Genomic DNA, 27,319 nt, shown 5'->3' with positions numbered 1-27,319 from the left:
ATATATACATTTTCTGTCAATTATACTTTAATAAAGCCCGAAAAAAATCATATAGAAAGGAAATAGTGTTCTCCTGTTGAGTCCTATTCTATAGTATACCTAAGAGGAAACAAGGAGAAGAGGAATAAAATCTGTGGTTATTGAGTTCAATAAAGTTTAGTTATTTAGATGAGGGAGTTGAGGATGTATAATATAAAGATGATTGAGAGCAGTCGTTACCATCAAAGTGACCAGTTTGGTGTCTGGGGCACCTGGGTGGCTCAGTTGGTCAAGCGTCCGACTCTCGGTTTCAGCTCAAGTCATGATCTCATGGTTCATGAGATTGAGCCCTGCATCAGTCTCTGTGCTGACAGTGCATAGCCTGCTTAGGATTCTCTCTCTCTCTCTCTCTCTCTCTCTCTCTCTCTCTGCCCCTCCTTATGGTAGGGTCCCCTCCCTAAGGAAAGAGAAAAAAAGGGAAAGAAAACTCTGCCCCTCCTCACCTTGTGTGCACGTGCACCACCTCTCTCTTTCTCAAAAATAAAGAAACAAAATAAAGAAAAAAGTGGGGTTCTGAATATATCAGTTTAAGGTAGGGGATTCAAATTGTCATATGTCTGATTTGACGAATGGATGGCTTTTGTTTGGCCCACAGTGACTTATTTGATTTTTATTAAAATGTCTTTAGGCAGAGTATACATTCGGCAGCTCACCATAGTTTCTGTAATTTTCTATTGCCTTGCTCTGACTACTTAGTTCATTATTTATTACCCATGGACCTGTTCTTAAAGGCATTTAAGATTGCGCCTCTGGAATGGAGACTCAGTAGGAAAATGATTATAGGAACGATAAAGAGATGGAGAGGATATTCACTTGTACCTCTAGTCCCATTTAATCCCTTTAAGTAAATTTATAAGGGTGTGTGTGACTACCATTTTACAGAGGAGAAAACTGAGGATCAAAGAAATAAAATCATTCTTTTTGAACACACAGGCCAGAAAGAATTGGACAGAAGTCCAACTCAAGTCTAATGCATCTGAAATCAATATTTTCGGTGGTACTGTGCTGCCTGCCACCTGCCTCCCTTTCATACCTGATCACCTGGGCATAGCTCTTTAAAATCAAAACATATGGTCTTTGGGAGATACAGTAGTTGGCCTTTTATTTTTTCTTTTACAACATTTGCTCAGCAATTGCAAACCTTAGCAGTGGTTCTCAACTTATATGCTACATAAATATTACCTGGATAATTTATGAAAAATACAGATTCATCATCTGACCACACTTGGAGAAACCACAATATAGAAGTTGAAGCATATAGTAGAGTGAAGCATTGTCATAGACATAACAAAGCAATGAGACCATCTACTCTGAATATTAATGGCAGCCCCTTTTCTATGTGGGTAGTTAATGTTTCCAAACATCTAATGATATATACAGGCTGTGTTGAGTTCAGTGAACCCAGAATTCTTTCTTTAGCAGTACATTATCGAATTCTAGGACTTTCTCTATTCAGCTAAATTCTTTTGTTAGTATATATAATTGCAAATTAAGTCAGTGAGAGTCATGCCCAAATGCTTCAGAATTGATATAAATACATTTGCTGGAAGAATTAAATATTTGAGCTAAGTATTTCCTTTAACTGATTTTAGTGAGAGAATATGTCGTCATACCAAGTTAGTATATACTGTTATAAAATCAAGTTTATTATCAATTTATCAGAACATGTCTGTTGAGTCCCAGATTACTCTCTAGGTTAATGCCTGACATGCAGCGAAATTTCTATACACTTTTGTAAAATGAATATGTTCAAGTATTGGATCAAAAGGTCATGCACTTATTACAGTATTTTTTAATCAACAAACATTTGGGTACTCCCTTTTTGGAATTTATTTTCATTTCAGTTAATAAGTGTACTTAAGAAAACACTGTTTTATACCAAAGGATTATCTATCATCTTGCCTTTTTCATCATATGGTACAAAATAGTTTTTCTCAGTTTCTAAACATCATAACCTATATTTACAAGAAAACTTAAATGTGTGTGTGCATCTGTGTGTGGTAAATCCACCTGTCTCTGAGGATGAACTCAAGAGAGGGACATTCCTAAGACATTTGAAGCAACTAAGCCAAATCGTAATGATTTTATAACTATCTGATGAGACAGCTTTGAAAAAGACAAAACTTTACGTACAAGTTCTGATTTCTTTCTTTCTTCTGATGTCAGAGGCTCGTGTGATCCTAGTCAAAGCTAGTCACTCTTTATGTGTTTCTATCTATGCTACAATACGATGCTCCTTCTTCAGCACTTCTTTCTCCTTATTTTTTAGCTGGCTACTTGCATATTATCTCCCTCTCTATTTCCCTTTTTTCTTGTCTTAGCCAAGATTCTTGATCAAAGTGTCTATAGACACTGTGTCCACTTGCTTACTTCCTATTCACACTTCAAGCAGCTGCAGTCTGGGTTTTTTTACAGAGTCTATTGACAAAGTCAGTGGACTTTGGCAGTCCTCATCCTGCTTGATTGCCCCATTGCATTTGACCCTTCTGACAGTTCCTGTTTTCTTTAACATTTCACTCCTTTGGCTTCAGTGACGCTGCTTGTAACTGGCTCTCCTCCCACTTTTTTGATCCCTCTTTTCTGTGTCCTTCTTGCTCCTTTTACTCTCATCTCCACTAAACCATGGTGTTTCCCAAGATGATATCCTTCACTTTTTCTCTTTTCACTCTACACACTTCCCCTAGGTTACTTCATCTTAGTGAGTCCCAAGTTTATATCTTAAGACTCAGCTCCTCACTTGAGCTCTCTATACACACTGGATATATCCACAAGGGTTCATGACGGGCATCTCAGAACAGCTTCTTCAAAATGGGCTCTTCTTTTCCTTAACAATCTGCTTTGGCTCACATAAATTTTTATCTTGGGGAACAGTATTACCAGGGAAGGATAGATAATGCCCACCAAGAAACCCCTTTGATACTTTCTTGCTCATATATTAATATGAACATTATATAAGCATATATTAATGTGTGGAATATAATCATAATCTGAACCTGTATTAGCTTTCTGTCCTTGTTATATCCCATACTGAAACCCTCTTCTGTACCTCCCCTAACACTTCTAGGAGGTAAAAGATAATGAGAATTTAAAGTCAAGTACTGGCAGGCCTTTTCTTCCTCTCTACGCTCAACACTCTGCAGTCCTATTCTCTCTGCCATGAAATCTCAGACTCCCAGTTCCCTATAATTCCTGTGGTAGAATTTATTATTTTCTGAATTCTGTTTCCTCAAATTCTTTACAAACTACTATGTTTGTAGCTCTTACACATCTGTTTCTTTGGTTTTAGTTAAGGGATTATGTTTTATTCTTCTCTTTATGCCAACCACAGAGCACTTTGTAGAGTCTCTATAAAGACATTTAATACATGTCTTAATTTTGTTGAGGATTAAACACTAGAATTTGAATAAAGTACAGGTGTATAATCAATGATAATATTATAAAATTAAGACCATATAAAATACGATCCCTGGCCACAATGGAATTGAACCAGATATCAAAAACAAAACAAAACAAAATACTAAGCCAATTTCTATATATTTGGAAAATAGACAACACACTTCAAAATAATCCATGGGTCGGGGCGCCTGGGTGGCTCAGTCGGTTAATTATCCAAATCTTGATTTCGGCTCAGGCTGTGATCTCATGTTTGTGAGTTGAGCCCCGTGCTTGGGATTCTCTCTCTCCCTCTCTCTCTGCCCATCCCCTGATCTCTCTGTCTCTCAAAATAAATAAACAAACATTTTAAAAAAATAATCCATGGCTCAAAAAGGAAGTTTCAAGTGAAATTTCAAACTATGTTGAAATAAGCATATGACAAGATAGATGCCCAGCATCACATGTCATTAGGGAATTATAAGTTAAAACAATAATGAAATACCACTACACACCTATTAGAATGGCCAAAATACAAAACATGAAACTAAATGCCCGTGAGGATGTAGAACAACAGGAACTCTAATCATTGGTTGTGGGAATACAAGTGAATGCAAATTCATTTCCACTTTGAAAGTAAGTTTGACAGTTTCTTACAAAACTTAACATATTCCTGCCATACAATCCAGCAATCACACTATTTGATATTTACCCAAAGGAACTGAAAACTTATGCCCACGTCTACACACAGATGTTTATAGCAGTTTTATTCATAATTGCCACAGCTCAGAAGTAACCAAGATGTCCTTCAACAGGTGAATGGATAAACTGTGGAGGGAGGGAGGGATGAATCAGCTGAGCACAGAAGATCTTTAGACCTCTGAAACTACTCTGTATATATGTATGTATGTATGATACTATACCAATGGTTATGTATCATTATACCTTTTTTCAAATCCCATAGAATGAACCCTAGTGTAGACTGTAGACTTTGGGTAATAATGATTTGTCAGTGTAGGTTCATTGATTGTAACAAATATACCACTCTGACACAGGATGTTGATAGTGGGGGAGAGTACACATATTTGGGGGAATATGGGAAATCGCTGTATTTCTCCTCAATTTTGCTGTGATCCTAAAACTACTCTAAAAAACATGTTTTAAATAAATAAAATAACTTGATTTCTAAAGGTAATTTTCTAAGAAATTCGAAAAAGAATCAAAATAACCCAAAAGTGGAAGATACAAGAAATTAAAATAAAAGCTAAAATTAATAAAAGAAAAAAATCACTAGAAGGAATAAGTAAATCCAAAATTTGGTCCCCTAATAAAAACTAAGATTTTAAATGGAGTTTTCTCAAAAAATTAAACATAGAACTATAATATAATCCAGCAATTTCACTTCTAGGTATTTATCAGAAAACAAAAACACTTATTTTTAAAAGGTAAGTGCACCCTCATGTTCACTGAAGAATTATTTAAATATCCAAGACATGGAAATAATCTAAATGTCCATCAATGAATAAATGGATAAAAAAAAATGTGGCACACATACACACACACACACGAGTATTATTTATTAGGAAAAAACAACTGATATCTTACCATTTGCAACAACATGGATGGACCTTGAAGGTATTATGCTAAGTGAAATATATGAGACAGAGAAAGACAAATACTCCATGATTTCACTCATATGTAGAATCTAAAACAAAACAGAAAAAAAAAAAACAAGAAAACAGAAAACAAAAAAGCAAGTTCATAGACATAGAGGAAAGATTGACGGAGGTGGGGCTGGGGCATGGGAGAAATGGGTAAAGGGGGTCAAAAGGTACAAACTTCTTGTTGTAAAATGAATTAGTCATGGAGATATAATGTATAGTATGGAGACTATAGTTAATAATACTCTACTACATATTTGACAGTTGCTAAGAGACTAGATCTTGAAAGTTCTCATCAAAAGAAAAATAATCTGTTACTATGTAAGGTGGATGTTGGCTTATTTTGTGATCATCTTGCAGTATATACAGATATAAAATCATTATGTTGTCCACCTGAAACTAATATAATTGTATATGAATTACACCTCAATTAAAAAATATTTTAAGTAACGTCCTTATGCATTTGGTGTTTTTTAAAGTGATAATATGCATAATCAAGGAGAAAGGAAATGTAATTATGGCTTACAAGAAGTAAAAGAATTACAAAAAGTATTATGTTCCTTTATAACAATAAATTTTAAAATCCAGATGAAATAGATGTTTCCTTAGTAACATGTAAATTCCTAAAATTTAATGAAGGAAAAACATAAAAAACTGAATCAGTTATTTACTATTAACTATTGAAGAGATTGGAAAGGTAATTAAAAGTCAGTCATTATATAAGATAGTAGGATCAGATAGGCTCACAGCTAAATTCTACATCACCTTTAAAGAATAAAGAATTCTAATATTATTCAAAAAACCTGCACAAAAGAAGGAAAGTTCCTAATTTGATTTTTTTAAATGGTTATTTGTTTATTTTGGGAGAGTGAGAGCAGGGGAGAGGCAGAGAGAGCTTGAGAGAGAGAATCCTGAACAGGCTCCATGCTGTCAGCAAAGAGCCCAAAATGGGGCTCGACCTTATGATAGCAAGATTATGACACAAGCCCCTATCAAGAGAAGCATGCTTAACCGACTGAGCCACCCAGGTGCCCCACTCCTAATTTCATTTTATGAAGCTACCATAACCTTAATAAAAACTGAATAAAAAAGAAAATTATATTTAAAAAAAAATCAGTGGTTGCCAGAAGTTAAGAGGAAGGATGAGTAGGTAGAGCACAGAGGATTCTTAGGGCAGCAAACTATTCTGAATGACATGATCATGGTGGGTACATGTCATTAAAAAAAAAAAAAAACAGTCCAAAAGGATTGATGTAAAGAAAAATGAAAACATAACATATCAAAATCTGTGGGAGATAGTTAAAACAGTGCTTGGAAAGAAATTTTTGTACCAAATGCTTCTATTAAAGAAGAAAGGTTTAAATCAGTCATCTAAGCTTCCACCTCAATAAAACTAAACAAACCTACAGCAAACAAAATTGAAATAAGATCAGAAATCAATAAAATTGAAAACAGAAAAACAATAGAGAAAAATCAATGAAAACACTTATTTGTTTAAAAGATCAGTGAAACAATAAACTTATAGAGTTTATACTTCAAAAAAATGAGAGAAGATCTAAATCATCAATATCAAGAATGAAAGAGGAGGTGTCATTATAGATCCCACAGATATTGAAAGAATAATCAGAGGGTACAATGAACAACTCTGCACACATTAGTTCAACAACTTAGATGAAATGGACCAGTTCACGGAAAGACACAAACTACCAGCTCAGTTTCACAGAATTTTAGTCCAGATGGCAAATATATTCAGAAAAAGCATGGCTTGTAATGCTTGTTTATCTATCTAGGTTCAACTTTTTCTCAGATCTAGAATTTTTAATAATAATTTCTTATTCTTAAATATATGTATTATAAAAATATATGCTACATATATATATATTTAAAGTACCATGTGCAAGTATGTAGCAATAAATTTTAAAATCTATCTTCTTTATAAGTGTATATATAATTTATGTTATATTTATATAATATTATGTCATATTTATATTATTATCTGTGTTTATATTATTTTATTATATATATTTAGATTGTATGTCATCTAGAATTTATAGTTGGGTCTTTGTAGGAGAATTACTCCAATTCTGCCAGCAACAGCTGCCACATCTGCTTGAGCACTTAGCTCTGTTCTACTGTGGAATCCTAAACTCAATAAAGGCAAACACTATGTCATGTTTATTTGTAAGCCTTAGAGCTAACACAGTTTCCTGAACACACTGAATGAAGAGGTTTTACAGGATTGAATTCTTTAATACTCTTGTTACAAATTATCTAATCGACTTCCAGAAACACTACAGAAATTTACATTTCAACTGGAAGTCTATAAAAGTTAACCTGTAATTTGCTTTAGAATTGTGCATTATTATTATTTGGAAATCATTTCTGCTCTTTAATATTTCATTTAAAAATTTTCTTTCCTTAGCAATCATGTTGAACCTTTTCCCCTTGTGTTATTTATACATTTATATTTCTTCTTTGATAGAGGACCTATTTATATTTTTTATCAGAATATTTTTTAAAATAATGCCACAATATTAACAAAATTAAAGGAAGAATGGAGAAACGGTATTTACAATATACTTGACAAAAGGTTAATGTCACTAATACAAAATATTCTTATCAATTAATAAGAATATGATGCACAAATTAATGGAGAAAAATCATCAAGGACAAAAACAGCCTATTTTTGGAAGAATAAATACAATTTACAAATGAACATACTTAAAGTGTTTAACAGAGAAATACGATTGAGACAAAATTTTTTCCTTCATTCTTTCTCACGTTATCTATGCATCCTTAATTCTTTTCTGTTTTCTTCTTTTACTTTCAGGCTTCACCATCCTGAAGTCATATAGTATATCTACATTTGATCCTAATATTTTATGCTTTAATTTTTGTCACTAACCCTTTAATCTAAATGGAATTAAGTTTTTCTAGCATATAAATTATGGGGTGGGATTTTATAAATATATGGTGGAAGCTTTTCTTTTTCTTAATTACAGTGACCTTATTATCAATGTGCTTTGCTATCAAATACACAGTATTTAAATTTAGAGCAGGTGCATGAAAGTCAATGCTCTTTGAATTTATTTTAGTGTCTGCATTATAATCCTAGACCTTAAGCATTCCATTTAAATCTTATTGTAAAAATTGGATAAGGCAGCACTCACGTAGTAATAAATTAAATCACTTAGATCCCTTAAATAATCAGTACATTGTTGAGAGTCAGTAGACTGCAATAGTAACATTAAAATCTAGGTGTGGGAATATCCCAGCTATCCCAACATATCGCTTAATGTTGGATAACTTACTTTCCCTGGGCCTCTATTTGTTCATGTGCTATATGTGATTTGTATAGGTTTTTCTTTTTAATCACAGGAACGTTGATCTGCTGTGATCTAGTACATCCTCCACAGACAGAAACATTTTATTTTCCCTCTTTTTAATTTTTGCCTAAATAATAAGTAAATATAAGTATTTTCTTACTCTTTTATTTGTATTTTATGACTAACAGTAAGATGAAGAATGCTTTCTTAAATTTATTGTCCTTTTAACTTCTTTCATGTCAATTATCTTTTATCGCTTGCTCGATTTTCTATTGGGTTGTGTCCTCTATTTTTTTTTCCTTTGAAAATTAGATTTAGAGGGTATGAAGAAAACAAATAGTTCTCACCTCACTCTTGGGTCATATGGATATGAAATCCTTTCTCTAATCCAAGGCTTAAATGTATTCCTTTTAAATGACATCATTCCAAACAATTTCCGTGAATAAAAATATGACAGTTGTCCTCAAATTTTTGTTTGAAATTAGTTAGGTTATTTATGTAGTTACATGAACTGGGCAAAGTCTAGATCAGTGCTACTCAAAGTGTGATGTGTAAACCAGCAACATCAGCATCATATGGTGCTTCTTTGAAATGCAAAATCTTGGGACCAAACCCTGCTGAAATACAATCTTCATTTTAACAAGATCCCAACTGACCTCTATGTAAGTTGAGAAATGATAATATAGATAATGCATTAAGATAAAATCCCAATGTAATAAGTAACTTATATCTGCTAATATATATTAGCCCTTTCTGTGATATATGGGTGGCAAATGTTTTTCCAGTCCATAATCTGGGTGTATTTTTTTTTTAATTTTTATTTACTTCTTGAGAGAGAGAGAGAGAGAATGAGTGGAGGAGGGGCAGAGAGAGTGGAAGACACAGAATCCGAAGCAGGCTCCAGGCTCTGAGCTGTCAGCACAGAGCCCGACGCGGGGCTCGAACTCACTGACCGTGAGATCATCACCTGAGCTGAAGTCGGACGCTCAACCAACTGAGCCATGCAGGTGCCCCTGGGTGTATTTTTAATCATAGTATCTTTGTCATACATTTAAAACCTGCTAGGTATTCAAGAATACTTATCCTGTTCTTTATGAATTCTGAGTTTTGGCTCCCTTAGAAGAAGCTTACCCAACTCAAAATCATACAAGTATTTTGCTGTATTTTCTTTCGATGTTTTCATTTTTAAAAACCCCACTACTTCTGCATGTAATTAACTCTTTTACAAGAAGCAAAACATAAGAAATTTTAAGAGATCTGAATGAGGATTTAATTTATTATACTTGAGGGGCACGTGGGTGGCTCAGTTGGTTAAACATCCTACTTTGGCTCGGGTCACGATCCAGCAGTCCGTGAGTTCAAGCCCTGCCTGGGGCTCTGCACTGACAGCTCAGAACCCAGAGCCTGCTTCAGATTGTGTGTCTCTCTCTCTTTGCCCCTCCCCCACTTGCACTCTGCCTCTCTGTCAAAAATAATGAACGTCAAAAAATTTTAATTTATTATACATGGTAGGCTATTTTATAATGAGGCAACTTTTTTATACCTCGTGTTCACTGGATTATTTGGGGGTATTTTTCCAGATGCTTTCCAGCCAAGAATCTGAAGAAGAGCTATTAGAATGAAGCAAAGTATTTTAAATTAATAGATCCACAAACTAAATGTCGTAGTATGATATTAGCAGGATGGGCTCTGTCTTTTTTTGTTGACTAGGTCTAAGGTAAATGTGACAATTTTATATGCTTACCAATAGTAACCACCATGATATGGTAGAATCATGATTTGCATGTTCCAAATATGGATGCATGATTCATTGCTATTGAATCATTCTTGAGCAAACTGAGACCTGATACTTTATGTACCATAATGCTGTGCAATATGCCTATCCTCAAAGGCAATATATTTTAATATGTAAGAGCTCAGATTCTGGACTCCAACTACCTAGGTTCAAATCTCCGTTTCACCGTTTAATAAAGTGGTGGCACTGGCCAGTTATGTAAGTCTTCTGGTTTGTTTTCTCCATCTGCAAAATGGAGATAATAGTACCTACACCACAGTGTTGTTAGGAAGATTAAATCAGTTAATATTCACAAAGTCCTTAGTTCAGGAACTGGCATGAGTATATGCTAAGGACTATTATTTTGTCTAAATAGAAATGCAAACCATATGGAGACAAAGATAGTTATTTTTAATATGAAGAAGAGGGGTGTTGTTCTAGAAATTTCCTGTGTTAGAAATTAATAGGTAACAGTTTATTTTCTTTTGGGGCAAATTCATATAGAAATAAAAAGATGTGAGGAATTTCTTTAAGTATCAGTTACTAGTTTCTTTATCCATCTCCCCCGTCCAGATGCAATTTGTATTAGGTCTTTTCTCCCTCTGTTCAGTGTCCCTCCTTATGAAAAACAGGGACATTCAAAAACATAACCTCCAATTAAATCTCCTGAACTTTGTTTGTTACATAACAAATAGGTTTGGGTATTCAGAACATATTCACTTATTATATTGTACAGTCACCAATATAGCTCCGATAATAAAAACAAATGAGGGTTTTACTGTTAAAGTGAACATTACTTTTTATAATGAGGAGACATAGTCTTCCTTTGACTTTAACATTTCATCTTGTTAACATCTCTGTTTCCCCTCCTTCCACTCTATCATAATAAAGCTTTTACTGGAAAGGGGGAAAAAAACCTAACAACAAAGAATCACTGCTCTTAAGGGAAATAGGAGACAATGACTGTTAAGGATATCAAACTGGATAGCATGTTTTATGTCCAGCTTCTTCCTGCTGCATTTTATTGTTGCCGAAATAAATATTGGCTACTGAAGCCTTATGAAAGTATATAAGTAGCCACATAAATCTGGCTATGACTATGTAATCTATCTCTTTATAGAGAAAAAGAATAGTTCTCCAAGAGTTGTACAAATATTCTGCTTTAATATCTTCAGATTTTTGTAGAATACTTTAGCAACAAATTTGAAAATAGTTTTGTGGCTATATTTAAAGTTTGAAATTGCACCCACTTTTGTTTCATTTCACAGTAGTTACTGTGCAGATTGTTCCATTATTTCTCAAGTTATAAAGTAATTTTACTGAAAATTCTCAAAAACACTTCATTGGCGCAAGCTAAAACTGCATTTTGCTTACAACCAAACGAAGCAACATTTTTGCCATCAAAACCCATTATTACTCTCTTTCCTAAAACTGTGAGGAAGAAATCAGAATATATATTTTCCTTTTTGAATAGGAAACTTTTCCCTTAGGTATATATCTAATGTTTGTGTCTGATTTTTCAAGCAGAACACTCCAATTGCAATCCCCAAACCAAGTGGAGAGATAGATTATGTAATTTCTTATCTCTGTGGCATAGGCACTATACACCCAAACCAAGCATAAAATAACAAGATGAAAATATTATCTGGGTGGCTCATTTAGTGAATAGAAAACCCATCTTCTAGCACCATATATGTTTTCATGGAAATAAAATTGAAAAGGAAGACTAGATTTCTCACAATGTGACTAATATGGAAATACAACATTGATAAAGCTAGAGAGAAGAATGTCATTGTTTCCAATACCTCCTATTGGCTAGCTGTTTGTTATGTGTTTTTTAACACCATGAGTGTAGAAGACATGGGAAAATGTATTTTTTAAAATAACATGGTTAGATTTAGATAGTTTTGCAGTGTGAACTCTGGAGATCCTTCTAGGTACAGACAGTTTCTCTAAGAACAATGATTTTATAGAGCCTCTTGTGCTTTTCATTTTTTTTCTTTGTCCGGATTATTTATTTTTTTTAACTATTTCCTTTTTTTTTATGATTAGCTTATAGCTCTGTAGTTCCAGCTGTTTCATTCTGTAACTCTAAAACCCTATCGCTGGGGAGTTCTGTGTAATTGCCCATAATATGTACCACATTATCCATTTCAGGAACTGTGCTGAAAGACAGCAGCAATAAGGGGGTTTCTAAAGGCAGTCTGGTTTACACTAATGGACCTAACAGGAAGGAAATGCAATTTGAAAGAAGCTGATGCATATGTTCTATTGCTGAATATAATGTTTGATTTAATTATTAACTGTCAGTGATGGAGAGGCAGATCCTGTTCAGGCTTACTTAGAGGGCAATGCTTTGCATTCAAAGAAAATAAATGACAAAAGTTTTGTCTTTCAGTCCATGACTTAACAAAAGAATATGATATTTCTCTCCACTGATACATCATAGTTTTCAAAATTACCTTTACTTTAAGGTATAAATTGGACAATGAAAATTTCTCGTTAGCATTTGTTTTTAGTTTCTTTTTCCTTGTTTATTTGTTTCTTTCCTTCTTTTTCTTTCTTTCTCCTTGACTAATATTGTACATGAAAACTTCCTCTGTTAAGTGGTTTTGAATTAAATACTGAGTGCTGGACTGAGTAACTTTCTAAATCTCCTTCTAGTTGAGGGTTCTATCATGTGTTGACTGGCAGAAGACATTTCAGTGAAGAGGGCTAAAATGCATAGCTCTCTTTGTCTTCCTCTTTTTCCCAGAATGAGTGATTTGGCGCTCAGCTTCTGTCCATTTCTTTTAATTGGCATTTTGTGACTTCCACTAAGGCTCTCCCTTGCTTTAAAAGCCCATAATTGTGTGTGAAAGGCAGAGAGCAAGATGTAAAGAACAGATTCATTAGAGAGCAAACATATTCATGCCTCTTCTTAGTTACTTTATTCCTACATTGGTACAAAATGACCTAATATAGACAAAGAAATGGGCATCAGCCCACCAAATTTGCAAGGGAACTCAATGGACAAATGCTCTGTTGGGTCAGTCAGCTGGAAAAGAGTGGTTTAGTACTATGTGTAAACAGAATAATGGGGCCATGTAATTTTAGTTGTGCCTTTTATATCTATCTGGTGAGATTATTATCTTTGACACTAGCCTAGGCAGATGCATAACTGGAGCTGAAATTAAACAATAGTGATGATATTTGGAGCTCTTCCAAAATGCTCTCTATTGTTTGTGTAAGTGGCTCCAACATCATTATTTGATCCATAATTTCTCATTTTTTATTACACATATGTTCTTGCATATAACAACACACAGCATCAACTCAGTGGGAGGCATTTTTTCTCTATGATTTCAAAAGGAATTGTTTATTTTTGTCATGAGGATAATAGAAAGCAATGACGCTTCCTGGAAATACAATACCACAATTCAAATGTCTAATTGATTTAGACAGATTAAGAAAAAAATAATATAGGGCCAATCTATATTTTTGTTCTTTGTAGCAGCCCAAATGTCTTATTTGAGTGTTTCCATTCTTATTCTGGGCTGATAGAGTCACTACTTTAGTTATGAATGACTGGGATCTGGCTTGTGTAGAGTTATTACTCAACTGATAGAGTTCAATTCCACTGTTCTGAATTCTAAGGAATTTAGAAGACTATAATTTATCTATGCATTGCCTATGAGCGCAGTGTTTGATGAACTTGAAAAGGTTCAAAAGCTCAGTTCCTAGAAGCTTATCAATCACAAATACTGAATTATGCTACCCAATTCTATCATTTAAATCAAACTGCAAGATAGTCAGGCTTTCATTTCCCCCATAACTGTATTGTTAAATAGATTTGATGCATTCCCAAAGATGATTTTAATAGGACCTCAAATCGTCCACACTTTACTCTTGTGGAAAATAATTTTCCGGTAGGCACTGTTGTGCTTAAACAGCTACCTAATCCATGTACATAAAACACATCCTATGTACACTTATAAATTTATATATAACGCTTTAAAATAAAGTCATTGTGAATAATGGTTTTAAAAAGTATAGTTGTCATTGTATTTTGAATAGTCATTTATAATTTTAAGCAATTACCCTCTTTTTTTACTTTTCTCTTAGAGATGATTATTTCATATTCATAGTTATAAGTTTAAGCTTAATTTTCAGAGATCTGTATTTAAAATATTTTTAAATGCTCAAAGAAAAGTGTATATTTTGACAATGGCCTGCCTGTCCTTTTCAACATTCAAAACTATCACGTGTGGAATCTGTCTTATCCTATTGCCAAAGTGGGGTATTTGCCCCTCGATTTGGATAGTCACCCCTTCTACACACACATACACACACACACACACACACACACAGAGTAATCTCCGTGGAAAGTGCCAACACTTCAAATCTGCTTACAAATGCAGTTTTTAAAAAATGGCCCATCAACAAAATGGGACTGAGGTCATTTCAGAGGGCAGAGTCCCACACCTTTGGACTGATAGGAGCATATTCACCCCAATACTAAGAGCTCTGTTTATAAACGCAATGAAAATATTTGAGTGTGCAGGTGTATCTTCATTTTGAATATGATTCCTCCAGGCAGCAAAACAGGTGTTCTGGCTGCATGCTAATCAGGAAAAGGAACGTTTGAAATATGCATCTGCACGCTGGCATCTGGGTAGAGATTGTCCGAACACATTCTCAAGTGCAGAGTCTTAGAAAACAGGCCTCTTTTGCTTTACTCAGTACTGTGAGGCATATTTTGCAGGAAGAAAAACTCACATTCTCCAGCCATTAGGGACTGCTTCTGTGTATGGCAGATGAGGCAGCCAGAACGCAGACACGGACTAACAAGCTGGCTGAGTTTAAGACAAGTTGGTAAAAGTTTCTAGGTTTTCTGGAAGAGTAAAGTGTTCCTTGACAACGGGATTGGATCTCCAGGAGGGTAGAGGTCAAGGGTTGTTGGAAGGAAAGCAGGGAGATGAATGATGTTTATGCAAAAATCTCCTGTTCAGGTTCCTTCATTTAGTTCTATTCACTTTTTTTTTATTTTAATTCCTCCTTTTTTCCTCCTCAGGGACACCTCTGCTCTTTTCCTCCTTCTTAAGATGAGAACTGAATTTTAGTTGATGGGATTTTCAGAATACAAAAATATGGTGAGTTGGATTAATTAGAATATTTCACAGAAACCTCACTGCCTTCAGTTATCCTCTTGACAAAGATAAATGCAAATTCTTACAGGATTTATAAACTCAAGTCACATTTTCTAGATACATTCCTATAGGTGCTAGACAACTAAAGTAGCATAATAAAGAGGGAAACAGCTGAAAAAATGAACAAATAGAAGACATGCTGTAAAATGTATTCACAGCTCCTGTAATTTGTTCAGTTCTGAATTTATATTTGGTCCATCTGCCCTACCATATATTAACACCATAACTTGTCTCAAAGATAGGCATTCCTATATCTAAATATTGAACATCAAAGTGGATTACCTTGGATTATTATGTTTTGAGTGGGTGTTTGTACTTGTTTCAGTTTCAAATTAAAATTATCCTGAGAAAGAAATAGCTGAACCCTTTAGTTCATAAAAATAAACTACAAATTTTACCATATATTAAATTCTCTGACTTCCACTCATTAACGAAGGAAGAAGGTATGTAGGAAACAGCCACAACCAAAACAGTCTCTCCCTACCAGAGGCCACCTTCATCCCAAAGTCAACTCCAACTGGGCCTCTGTTAGATTTGTGTTCTGTCACATCAGTGGCTGAGAAAAAAGATCCAGTGGGCAGTAAAGTCCACATTTTAGCAACATTTGTTGGATTTATCCAAATTCAGTGCTGTTTTTTTAAGAATTCTAAGCACTGTGTGCTCTAGCTAAAGTCAGTGTTTCCTCTATAATAAGCTGCCCATTTTTAATTATCAGAGAAGATGAGATCTTAAAGAAACATCTCCTAAGATTCTACAGTTTTCCAGAAGTCCACCTAACAGCATCAGCAGTAGTAAATTGTAGATGTTGTAATGATGTGAGGTTTGACAGAAGATAAAAAGAAGCCTTTCATCACTACCTTTCCCAACACCCCCCTGCCTGCACCTCTTGCCATCTGCTTCTACTTCAAGGCCACTTCAAATGACACCAGCTCCATAATTCTTCTCATCATAACTCTATCTAGGAATCAAATCAGTTCCTTCTTATTTGAAAACTATGGTATTCAATTTATATTCTGAGAGAGAGAGAGACAGAGACAGAGACAGAGACAGGGGAGAGATTAAGAGATTGAGCGAGAATAAGAATCATTGCTTAAATGACCCTAGAGCATCCAAGAGACAGTCTTTAAATGTACAGATTAAAAAGAAGAAGAAGAAGAAGAAATTCACATTACAGTAAATTAGAATTACAATTAAGCTTATTCAAGCTTCAAATCTTCTTCTTAGAACAAGGGGAACAAAAAATAATGAAAAGTTTTATTTTACTAATTTCATCCTGAAAATGTCCTATCCTCATTATTGATTACAATTTGTAAAGAGACTTGAAATGAATGGGGTTTAATGGGGTGTAAACAAATCCTCCCTATAGGAGGTTTCCTGTGACCTGTCTTGACTCTCCTTTGCATACAACTTCTAGATTCCTTTACAAGAACCAAATATCCTGGGTATGGCCCATGTAAATATCTTTAGATAGGTTTGAAGAAAGGAAATCCTTTTCTGGGTCATTTCTTATAAGGGCTATAGTCACTTGTATTATTTGGCAGCAGATGGAATTGGCATATAGTAAGAAAAGTTATTATCTGCAAGTAGAATAATATTGATTGGGCTGTTTTATTGGTAAAAGACACAACTAACATGATTGGAGCTCAGATTTAACAAAATACAATTTTTAGCTTTTGTATGAGGAGCCGAAGTTATAGTGGTAAAGAAATATTAAGCTTCTTTGGGGTTTGTCATAGGGTTTCTGAAATACATTTCGTAAATGAACAAATTGTGTAAAAGCAGACATCACAAGTATATCTATGCCTACTTATTTTAGCCATGTCTATTCATATAAATTAATTTGAGTAGAGAGAAATTGAAACCAAATAATAATTTCATTTAAAATAGCCAATTAGTTTTTGGCTGAATGACTTAGCCTCCTCCCCCCCGCCACCCCCAAACTGCTTTGCCTACTTTCTATCAGCCAATTTAAGTTAAAAAAAAAAAAGAGTGAAGTGCAAGAAAAAGAGGAAAACGGTAATCATTCCAGAAATTCTGTAAGTCTACATGGTACAAGAAAATTTGTGTTGTTTGGAGCTTCAAAGAAGGAAAAAAGAATAAATTAAGAGTCTCAGAGAAAGGGGGAAATATCTGAGTAGTCCTGAACACTTCTTGCCGTGAGCACTACTTATTGAGCAAGTGACCTTTATGAAATTATTGTTTATGATCACTTGGTGTGTGCCAAGAGTATCTGGAAAGAATATTCCAATTTATTTCAAAGGTTACATATCAAAATTGAATATGCAGTACAACTACATTATCATATGGTATAAGTTTACATAAGAAGTTGGAGTCGAATCGTATCATTGTTTCCCTTCAACCCAGTGTGTTTTGATTTATGTCTGCAAGACATATTCCCCCTAATTCCTAAAAGAGAATATAGTACAGTGATGCAAATAAAGGACAAAATGTTGTTTTGTTGTTGTTGTTTCTCCAACTGAGAAACTTAGTTCAAGTGTGAAAGATCTATAGGATTATTTCCTCAAGTGTATTCCATCCAAAAGTAATAAAATTTAATACTAATTTTCATTTTTTAACCCAGTGATCACTGTCTTCTAGCAAAGTACTTATGATGATTGAAATAACAACATGAAAAAGTCACATGGGGTGCAGCAGGAGGGAATTCTGCATCTAGGAGGGAAGGGAAACTGACCAACAGGGACATTTTTTTTTTCCTGCCCATAAAAGGCTTTTAGAGAGAGGCAACTGCACATTTCGCTTTCTTCAATTTTCCTGTGCATACAACTTAACGTTTTAGTTCAATAAGCCTCAGCCTCAACTTTATCACTTTGCACAGAGTGAAACATAAACCAGGAGATTCACCTCTCCTCTTCCTTTTCTTTCTCAGTTGTCAAACTCAGTTGTCAGAGAAACTCTCGTACAGCTTTGCCCATAGCTAACCTTATTTCTTTCTTTAAATTTGTAACGTGGAAAAAAGAATACCACTGCCTCACACGGTAAAGAAGCATTTCTTTAAATCAGCAGATCAATCTGCAAATATTTACTTAATGTCTGCCAGACCTTCAGCACATGTTGGTGTCAAAGTTCAACAATGAGGCAATGACTTTATCTTGGGAGCAAGAAAAATACATAGAGCAAACGTCTTCTCCTTTTCCTTTTATCTCCTGCCTCCTAAATCCTCCCCAGGAATTGCAGACCTGGTGGAACAGTATGGCATATGGCCCCTCAGGAAGGGCTGCTATCTAAGGGCCCTAACACAGAAAACATTTGCCCCTCCCCACCCCAAAACTGGGAATTTTAAATCAGGATTCTCTATGATTAAACTACAAATACATTTCAAACCAGTAGCACAGAAGAGTCCCTCAACCATCTTCTGGCATCAGAGCCCCTTTAAAGAAGAGAATCTGAATAGCTCCTGCAGCTTTTGAAATGCCCTCTGATCTCCACCACCTCTAATGCCTGCTTTCACGTGTACTTCCGTGGGTTCTGGCGGTAACTGACAACGTGGCTTCCTGCGACTTCAAAGCCAAACTTTTCTCTTTGTCTGGTGAAAGGGAATTTAAAGAAGGACAACAATGAAGCAGACATAATGCTGGAAACTGGATCTTGAGGTAAACAAACCTGAAAGACTTTATACAGAAATAGAAAGTTGCATCATCACAGGAGAGAGAGGACAGGGACACTCAAACCATGTGGCTCCTCCTGTGCGCAACTTCTAAGTTTCACAGGCCTGTCATTCAACTTGCAGACTGGCACTGATCTTGTAAGAGACACCTTGTTAGAATGTTTTTTCCTTCTGTATCTGAAAAGCAAGAATGAAGGATTCCATTTTTCCCAGAAAACAGTCAGAATGCTGTATCATTACAGAATCCATCAATTTATTTTCTTTCTTCATTCATTCACGTACTCAGTAAGTGCTTGTCGAGTATCTCCTCTGTGCCAGGGACAGTACTGAGGGCTTTTACATACTTTATTTCATTTAAAAGTATTTTATTTCCACATACAGTTTAAGAAATTGAGACTCAAAGAAATTAACTTACTTGTCCCAAGTCACAATAGATGAGGGCTAATCATGAACTCAGGACTTTGGACCCCAAAGTGAGTGTCCCAAATGAAAATACAGTGACAGACTGCTATGGAAGCAGTATGGTGGGGGAGGTTAAAGGAGAAGAGGGCCAGGAAGTCTGAGAAGAATCTCTAGAAAGCCAGCTGTATTAGGGTTTGAAAGATAATCACTGGTTCCTTATACATCCAAAATGAAAGGGCAATTTACATTGGTAGGTGAGAAGGCATTGAAATAGAAGAATGTGGATTGAATTCTGAAAGTACCGAGAAACAGCTGTTCAGAGTGGAGCGATGTGGTAAGATTCGGGGCTGGATGCAAGTTGGGTTCAGATAATGAAGGGCCTTGAAAACCACACAAAAAAGGCTGACATGCATGTTGAAGCATGATGAAATGCTTCTGAGCAGAGGTAGGTGAGGTCAGATTTGCTTTAGGATGATTTTCCAGCACCAGTTTGAAGCTGAAGAAAGGAAGACATGGGAGGCAAAGGCTGCTGTACTTAGAACGCCACTGAAATATTTCAGGCTGGAAGTAAAGGAAACCCAACCTCGAGGCTGGGATGTGGAAAGAAGAGGGTGCATCATCAGGGACTGCCACAATGGTGTTGTCCTCTCCTGAAAACAATCCTGTCTGTGCATACTGATGAAGGTCAGTGTAGGTGAGATAGCTAAAGCTCAGGATACACAAGCACCTGGGTCAGAGAGCCTCCCTGGCTAGTTTCAACGTCTGTGAAATGGGATCAGGATGCCTTCCTTCCCTCACAGCACCCTGGGTGGGACCACTGCCATTCTTCCAGAGCCTGTTGGTATAGTGTGACCAGCTCCTTCTTGGTTTACACATACGTCAATGGCTCTGCTTCCCAGCAGTGCTCAGATAGCTCCTGCTAGTGTTTTTTTTTTCCTCTGCCCTCCCCACTTCACCTGTTCCACCTCATCTCACTAGTTCCCAGATGCCTAGACATGCCTCCTAACTTCATTGCTCTCATCTCTGCAGCTTCTTTTAGCACATCCAGGCACAGGGAAGCAGTAGTATATATCCCTGGTTGGTGTTAATAGCACCACCTCAGTCCAAGCAAAGAAGTAAATTGGAACTGACACTATCCACTTAGAGTTTTAGGTATTTGTTTCTGGACTCTCTCAGAGCATTTACTGGGTAAGATCGAATAAAATATATTGTGGGTTTTTTTTGTCTTATCTACAGCCTTTCTTCAAAGGATCTTTTAAAGACTTTAGTAACAACCACCTCATTAATCTTCACAGCATCTCTGTGATGAAGGAGGGACGTGGTCACCATTAACAACCCCATTTTACAGAAAAGAATTCTAAAGCAGGAAGAGGTTTAGTGACTTGCCCAGAGTCACCTTGTGAATCAGTCCTCTGGGGGCTAGGGCGGCAGGGAAGTCAATACAAACATTTCTGTTGCCCTCAAAAAGTGTCCCTGCTTTCCCAGAGGGAAATTTAATTCAAAACTGAGATTTGAACCCTGGATGTCATATCACTTCTTGTAATTACATATTCTTTGTATTCCTTTGAAAAATTTTGTTGTTGAACTCTAGTTGATGCACAATGTTACATTAGATTTGGGTGTACAGCATAGTGAGTCAACAACTCTCTGTGTTGTGCTATGTTCACCACAACTGTAGCTACCATCTGCTACCTTACAATGCTCTCACATTACCATTGACTATATTCCATATGCTTTAACTTTCATCTCCTTGGTTTATTCAGTCCATAATTGGAAGCTTGTACCCTCCACTCCCCTGAATCCATTTTGCCCATCCCCCCATCCCCACCCCTCTGGCAACCATCAGTTCATCCTCTGTATATAATTTCCTAAACTTGAGGTCAGTGATTCTAAAACTATTGCTCTAGGAAACTCAAGGGTCCACGATAGTGCTACAGGATTTGGGACAAGTAATAAAATATTTTCTGCTGAACAATGAAGATTTAAACTGCTAGGGAACTCTAACTCTTACCTCATTTATATATTGAAGTTCTGTGTAAGAATTCATTTTTTTAAGGTTTGAAAATCACTGTGTTGCCCAAAGTAAGCTAGGGTACGATATTCACAAATCCACTCTTTATGGTAATGCTACATGCATAAGAATCAGAACTAAAAGAATCAAGCTAATTGTATAATGAAGAAACAGTTTCTTAGTCAAGAGAGGTACAATCCACCATATTCTGAAATAATTTGAGATGGAAGCCTTTTGTGTGTTTGTTTTTTTGACCATCTGTTGTTGACTTCTGTTGACCACATGTCTAAGTGTCCATCCATCACTTCATGATTTCATATCATACAATAAAAATAACATTATTTCCAGCTATCAGCCCCACCCTAGATATGACTAAAGGTATTCAAGTAGTCTCCTAAAATCTCAAGATCAGAGAAGTGCTTCTGCTGGTATTTAGTTTTAGTTAAAGGTTTTAGTTCCAAAATTTTGAAGACCCTCTTTGACTCTGTTAAGTTTCTTTGCTATAGCTCATGGCAGTAAAAAGTATATTCAAGGAATATCCTCCCCAAATAACACAAAGTTTGCATTTTCCAATCTTCATAGACCCCCGTCCCCACACCACCACCAGTAAGACACTCTTCAAACATCATTCCTTCTCCAGAGTGACCCAGTTAATCTAGCTAATGAACTCCTCGTCAGCCTTCAAGCCCCAGCTCAAGTGTGTCCTATGATCCAAACCTTCTCCACTGGCTATTTTTTGTTCACCCTACATTGACTTATGGTTCTTCTCCTTTTTGATCTCTGGCTCAGAAAACTAACCTGTATCGACATCATCAATGGACTCATTTGCTCTTTGCCTTCTGCTTGGGATCAGCCAGTATGAGTACGAGCAGAAGATCAGAGGAAAGGAGGAGAGTGAGGTGAGGGTTTAATCTCCTCAGCTTCCTTGCTGGGGTTGGCGAGGGCTGGCTTCATCCCTGAACTGAAGACCACAACTCCTGTTAAGCAGATTTTTTCCAATCAACTCTTTCAATTCCAGGACACAGGAATTTCTATCTCCCCCTACTCCATGAAGGCTGGGAGTATAATGACCTCTTGCATATTGCCCTATCTTGTTTCCCTACCGTTACTCACCTTTCAGTAAAAAGTTACTTTAAAAGCCTTTTCTATAATTATTCAATCTGAGGGTGCCTGTGGTTTCTTGTTAGGATCCTGACTAGGATGCTGTCCCTGACCCCACTCTCTGAATCAGAGTGGACCTCTGTTTCCATTCCACTTCCACTGCAACTTGTGGATAGGTGCCCGTACACCGTTACAATGATCTGTTTACAAGTCTGCATCCTTTCCCAGAGTTTGAAGATACCCTTAAATCTTTGCAGTGTTTGGCATATTATAGGTAATCAGTTAAAGTCTGTGAAGATATTTCAGCCACCGCTTATTTCATCAGCCTACCAACGTGCTAGCAAGCCTTTTGAAGGAGCAGAGCTTCGTAACACAACTACATCTAAATGCACATGTCATTTCCATTCTGAGCTCTGAGAAAAGAACATATAAAGAGGCTTAATAGTGTCTGTATCTCTCGTGTGTAACTGAATTCTTCCAGGACAGATTTTCCTCCCAGTGCTTACCAAGTGCCTGACAGAGAGTGAGTGCTCAGTAAATGTTTGTGGAGTAGACAAAAGGGTCTCCATTTTCTTTTTACACGAAATCTGAATAGTCAGGAAAGAAACAAAGTAAATGCTCTTTTGTTTTCTTTTCTTTTCTTCTTTTTTTTTTTTTTTTAGCAATTGATATTTTTCTTTATACCTTAAATCTGGGAACTAGAGTGCAATGGCACTGTTGATGCCCAAATGCTCAAAAGTTAAATCAAAGAAGTCCAGCAAGGATAGTTAAAGATTCCTTTTCTGTGTAAGATTTGCATGTTATTTAATAAAATCAGTAACCTTTTTATTAATGTATAGGATTACTACATTTTTTTATAGTTTCTGAGAACTTGGAAATAGAAAAGAATCTTAGCATCTCATCCAGTCTTTCATGTTACAAATATTTATCGTATACCTACTATGTACCTGGCACATTTTTACAGGAAATAACACTGATGAACAACATAAACTAAAATCTCTGCACCCATGGAGGTTACATGTTAATGAGAGAGACAAACAATAAAACAGAAAAATAAGCGAAATATATAATGGATTAATTAGAAATAATTATTAAGGGAAGGACTAGGAAATATCAAGGGGTTACTTCTTTTGGACCAGAAGGTCTACCACCAGGATTGCCTGTGTGGCTCAGTTGGTTGAGCATCTGACTCTTGATCTCAACTTGTGTCTTGGTCTCTGGGTTGTGAATTCAAGCTGTCAACACTTGACCTTGTCTTGCTAGTTTAATAAGAGCAATTTATAGTCGTATACATCTTCTGATAATTGATAAAAAGCTACTTAATCATTTCCTTCCTGTTCAAATTAGACACATTACCAAGAAATTAGCAATATGTGTATGAAAGAGCAAGATAAAGCTTTAGTTTCTAAAATGTTTTAACTTTTTAAAAAAGCACGTCACCATGTGTTCTGGAGGCAAAGACCGGTCCATGCTCATCTCTCTGTATTTAAGTAGGATTACTTACTCATTTGGACACTTGTGCTGCTTTAAAATCGGTAGCATTTTGCTGAAAATAATTTCTCTTTCACGTAAAATCTGAATTCTCTGACTGCAAAGATCATGGAATAATGTCATTCTGAACAAAGAGATGGAAGAACCTATTTAATGTCCTAGGATATAATTGGCCCTAGAAAAGTCTCTCTGTAAACACAGAGCATTGTTTCTTAACCAAAGGCAAAAGCATGGAATCCAGTCCTAGGAAATGCCTTGTTCAATACAGAAGGTAGTTAAAAGCCCACATTTACAATGGAGCAACTGTAGTTAAACCCTTTCTATGTCCTGGACAACATCTCACCTCTACGTTCAGCAGCCCAGAGATCCTGTCACATATACTAAATTATAATTTTTAAGTCTTTAGGTAACCTAGTCAGAAAATAATAGGCAAGTGGGAACAGAGCCACATCTTTTAGGATTACATAGCTATCCTTATTATTTTAAATTCCCAACATTTTGTTGGGCCTCCCTAGATAGGGAGATAAGTGAAAATTTTAATCAGAAAAGTAAATGATCATAGACTATAGGTAATGTCAGAAGGAAGGATACAGCAGAATGAATGGAAAATGTTAGTGGAGGCTGGAAACTGGAGGCACGAGATGCATTACCAAAGATATTTGGCTGGAGATAGAAAAAAATTTAACTAGCAAGTATCAATTAGCTTTCCTCTCATGTGCAATGATAGTGAACAGTGGACTGAGAATAAATGATGAATCCAAGCCACTGGTGCAATCATCACCACTGCACAGGTCTATCATAAGAGGAAAGAATATGGCAGGGCATTGCTGTAAGAGCCACAGAATGGAGGAAGTCTTAATGAAAATACTTGTCCTATCTCCAAGCCTTGTACACTAAGCTGGTGGACACATTTAAGATCTAACATTTGGCACCAAGATATATGTGTGGGGAAGAGGAGGACAATATGTTCAGTTTTATAAACAACTACTGAATTCATGTTGCCTTTTGCTAAATGTGTTACAGTAATTCAATGGTAAGAAATCCAGAGTTCATATTTCAGACATGTTCATGCAGGCTAGGAAAGGGGGAAAGGCCAAGCCGGGACATCTCAGATCTCAAAAGGGACATTGCATTATTATGGGAACTAAATTTATTGTATCTGTGTATTTAATTGAACTTCTGAGTCTCATGGAATATATGTCTGCCAAAACGTGCCTTCATTTTCCATCACAAGGTCACCCACCTAACAAATGGCTTGCAATTAGCCATGTGTGGTGATGGGTACTGCAGCATCCCCTACATATTTTGAGAAGTCCATCCCTCACCTTCACTTTCACATATCTTAAATCTATCCATGGGGTGAGGATTAGAGACATGAATTCTCTCCATTGTGGTTAAAGTGGTAGAAAGTAGTAAAAGTATTAAAGAGTCGTATACTTTTAAATTTCTCATTTTAATTAATAAAGGATAATTTTCTATAGACTGCCTTGTGCTACTACAGAATACAGGTTCTGAACATGTAGATCAGCTACATTTGAAAATAAATAAGCTTTTGATTTAAAAGGTTGAATAACTACCCAGCATCACAAGCCTTATTCCTGGAGGAAAATGCATTATGAATGTTCATATAAAATTTCCGAATGCCACATTTATCAGTATGGGATTGCAGGAAGGTGGAAATTGGAGTCCCGTCTGCTCTCTCTGTAAAGTGTTGGTAGAGTGGGGTGGTCTGATGGCAGTGTAAGGTACTTTGGAAATTTCACAGGCTTTACCATTTAGGAGCCAAGAGTACCTTAGACTTGACACTTGAAGTCTATGAGCCTCTGTTGCCACCACTAGAAAAAACTAGGTGCTAATAAAAACTCTTGATAAGAGTTTTGTGAGAATTAAATGAGAAATGTGCCTTAGTATCCAACATGTACTCAAAAAATGGTAATGCCTTTTGTCATAGCATTACCCCTTCTTTGTTCTGTTTTCCTGTAACACCATTTCCAGATCCTCTTCTCCCCAGCTTGATGATACTTTCTAGTTTCTTCCACACCTGTCTCTACATCCTTGCTTTCTATCTAGACTTGAAGCAACATGACTTTATAGTCTACCACTGAATTGGATTCTTTCCTTAACATCCACTTCCCCTGAAAGCACTTTGTTTTTTAAGGAAGCTTTCTATAGGTCAGCACACCTCCTCTCTGTCAAAATTTGCCATGTAGTTCGCAAATATTATAATCTCATTTGGTCTTCTCAATAACCTATGCAGAATTTTGTGGGGGCAAATCTGAGGCTGGCTGTGATTATATAATGTGCCTATGGTGGAAGAGCTGGTTTTATAAAAGTCCCTCTATCTGTAATATTATAGTTTTCAGTTAAGGTTAGAGGGAACAGTTTTCCTTTTGGAGTAAGCAGAAGGAGAAAAAAAGCAAGAAAGAAATCATAGAAGAGAAGTGAATCGGAGAAGTGAAAAAAGAGGAAGAAAAGGAAATGAAGTATGTGTGAGGTTCACCTGATCGAAATTCCCACTGTCCACACATTGAGAGGATGTTCAGGTGTTTAAGCATGATGGCCGTGTGTTTGCAAACAAATTTTAGTGTGCAGGTCCCTTTTCTATACCTTGTCAGAGATGTAATGGCGTACTCTGGTATTTTTGTTCACAGATCATGTTGGCAAAACATAGTCTAGTGAAAACTCAGAACTCAAGGTATGTAGCCTGTTTTGCTGAGTTCAGGTACTACAGCGGGTTGTGGCCTTTTCACAGAAGGGCAGGGCAGCTCTCACTCTGCTTTCCTAGCTCCAGCATTCCTGGCTTAAAACAAGGGAAAAAAAAAACCAAACAAACAACGTGACATGTCTGTTGCTTCCCTCTGAGACATACCATAAAACACTTCTATCACCACTCACACTTGGAGTAATTTCCTTTTAGGCCTGGCCCCTCCTCTGAGATTTTCAGGTAAAGAGCATGAGATTAGTATATGTGATGTAGAGTAGAGAGCATGGATGCTTTCTACTTCAACATTCTTATTAAATTAAAGCCACAGAAAATAAACTTAATGTCACACTGATTTTGAGCATCACTATAAGAATAAGTTATTACAAAGGAATCCTAATATCAGGGAAAATCTCGATCATCTACATTTTATCTTCAAAGAGTGGTTTTTACAGGAAAACCTCTATGTCCTGAAATACGTGTACAATTCCAGGCAGTCAGTTTCCTTCAATGGCTCTGTCTACACAAGTGCATCAAGATTGTGGGGTTTTTTTGTTTTTTGTTTTTTTGTTTTTTTTCCTGAGGCTGAAGTTTCCTGGCTTGGCAACAATGTGGCATAGTGGCTGT

General features: G+C 36.1%; 1 protein-coding gene across 1 annotated transcript in view; it reads left to right on the top strand.

Annotated features, from left to right (window-relative positions):
• LOC132670902 (uncharacterized) overlaps positions 1-27,319 on the top strand; it is a 500,514-nt gene that overhangs the window by 409,111 nt on the left and 64,084 nt on the right. The window contains exon 4 of the mRNA XM_081796303.1: positions 15,226-15,304. Coding sequence (XP_081652429.1) covers positions 15,226-15,260 — 35 coding nt within the window. The 3' untranslated portion in view covers positions 15,261-15,304. The remainder of the gene's footprint in view (positions 1-15,225; positions 15,305-27,319) is intronic.

This window comes from Panthera onca, chromosome C1 (assembly GCF_046562875.1).
Source record: "Panthera onca isolate mPanOnc1 chromosome C1, mPanOnc1 haplotype 2, whole genome shotgun sequence".
In the NCBI taxonomy this organism is placed as follows: domain Eukaryota; kingdom Metazoa; phylum Chordata; class Mammalia; order Carnivora; family Felidae; genus Panthera; species Panthera onca.
This window is presented reverse-complemented; position numbering and strand designations above follow the sequence as displayed.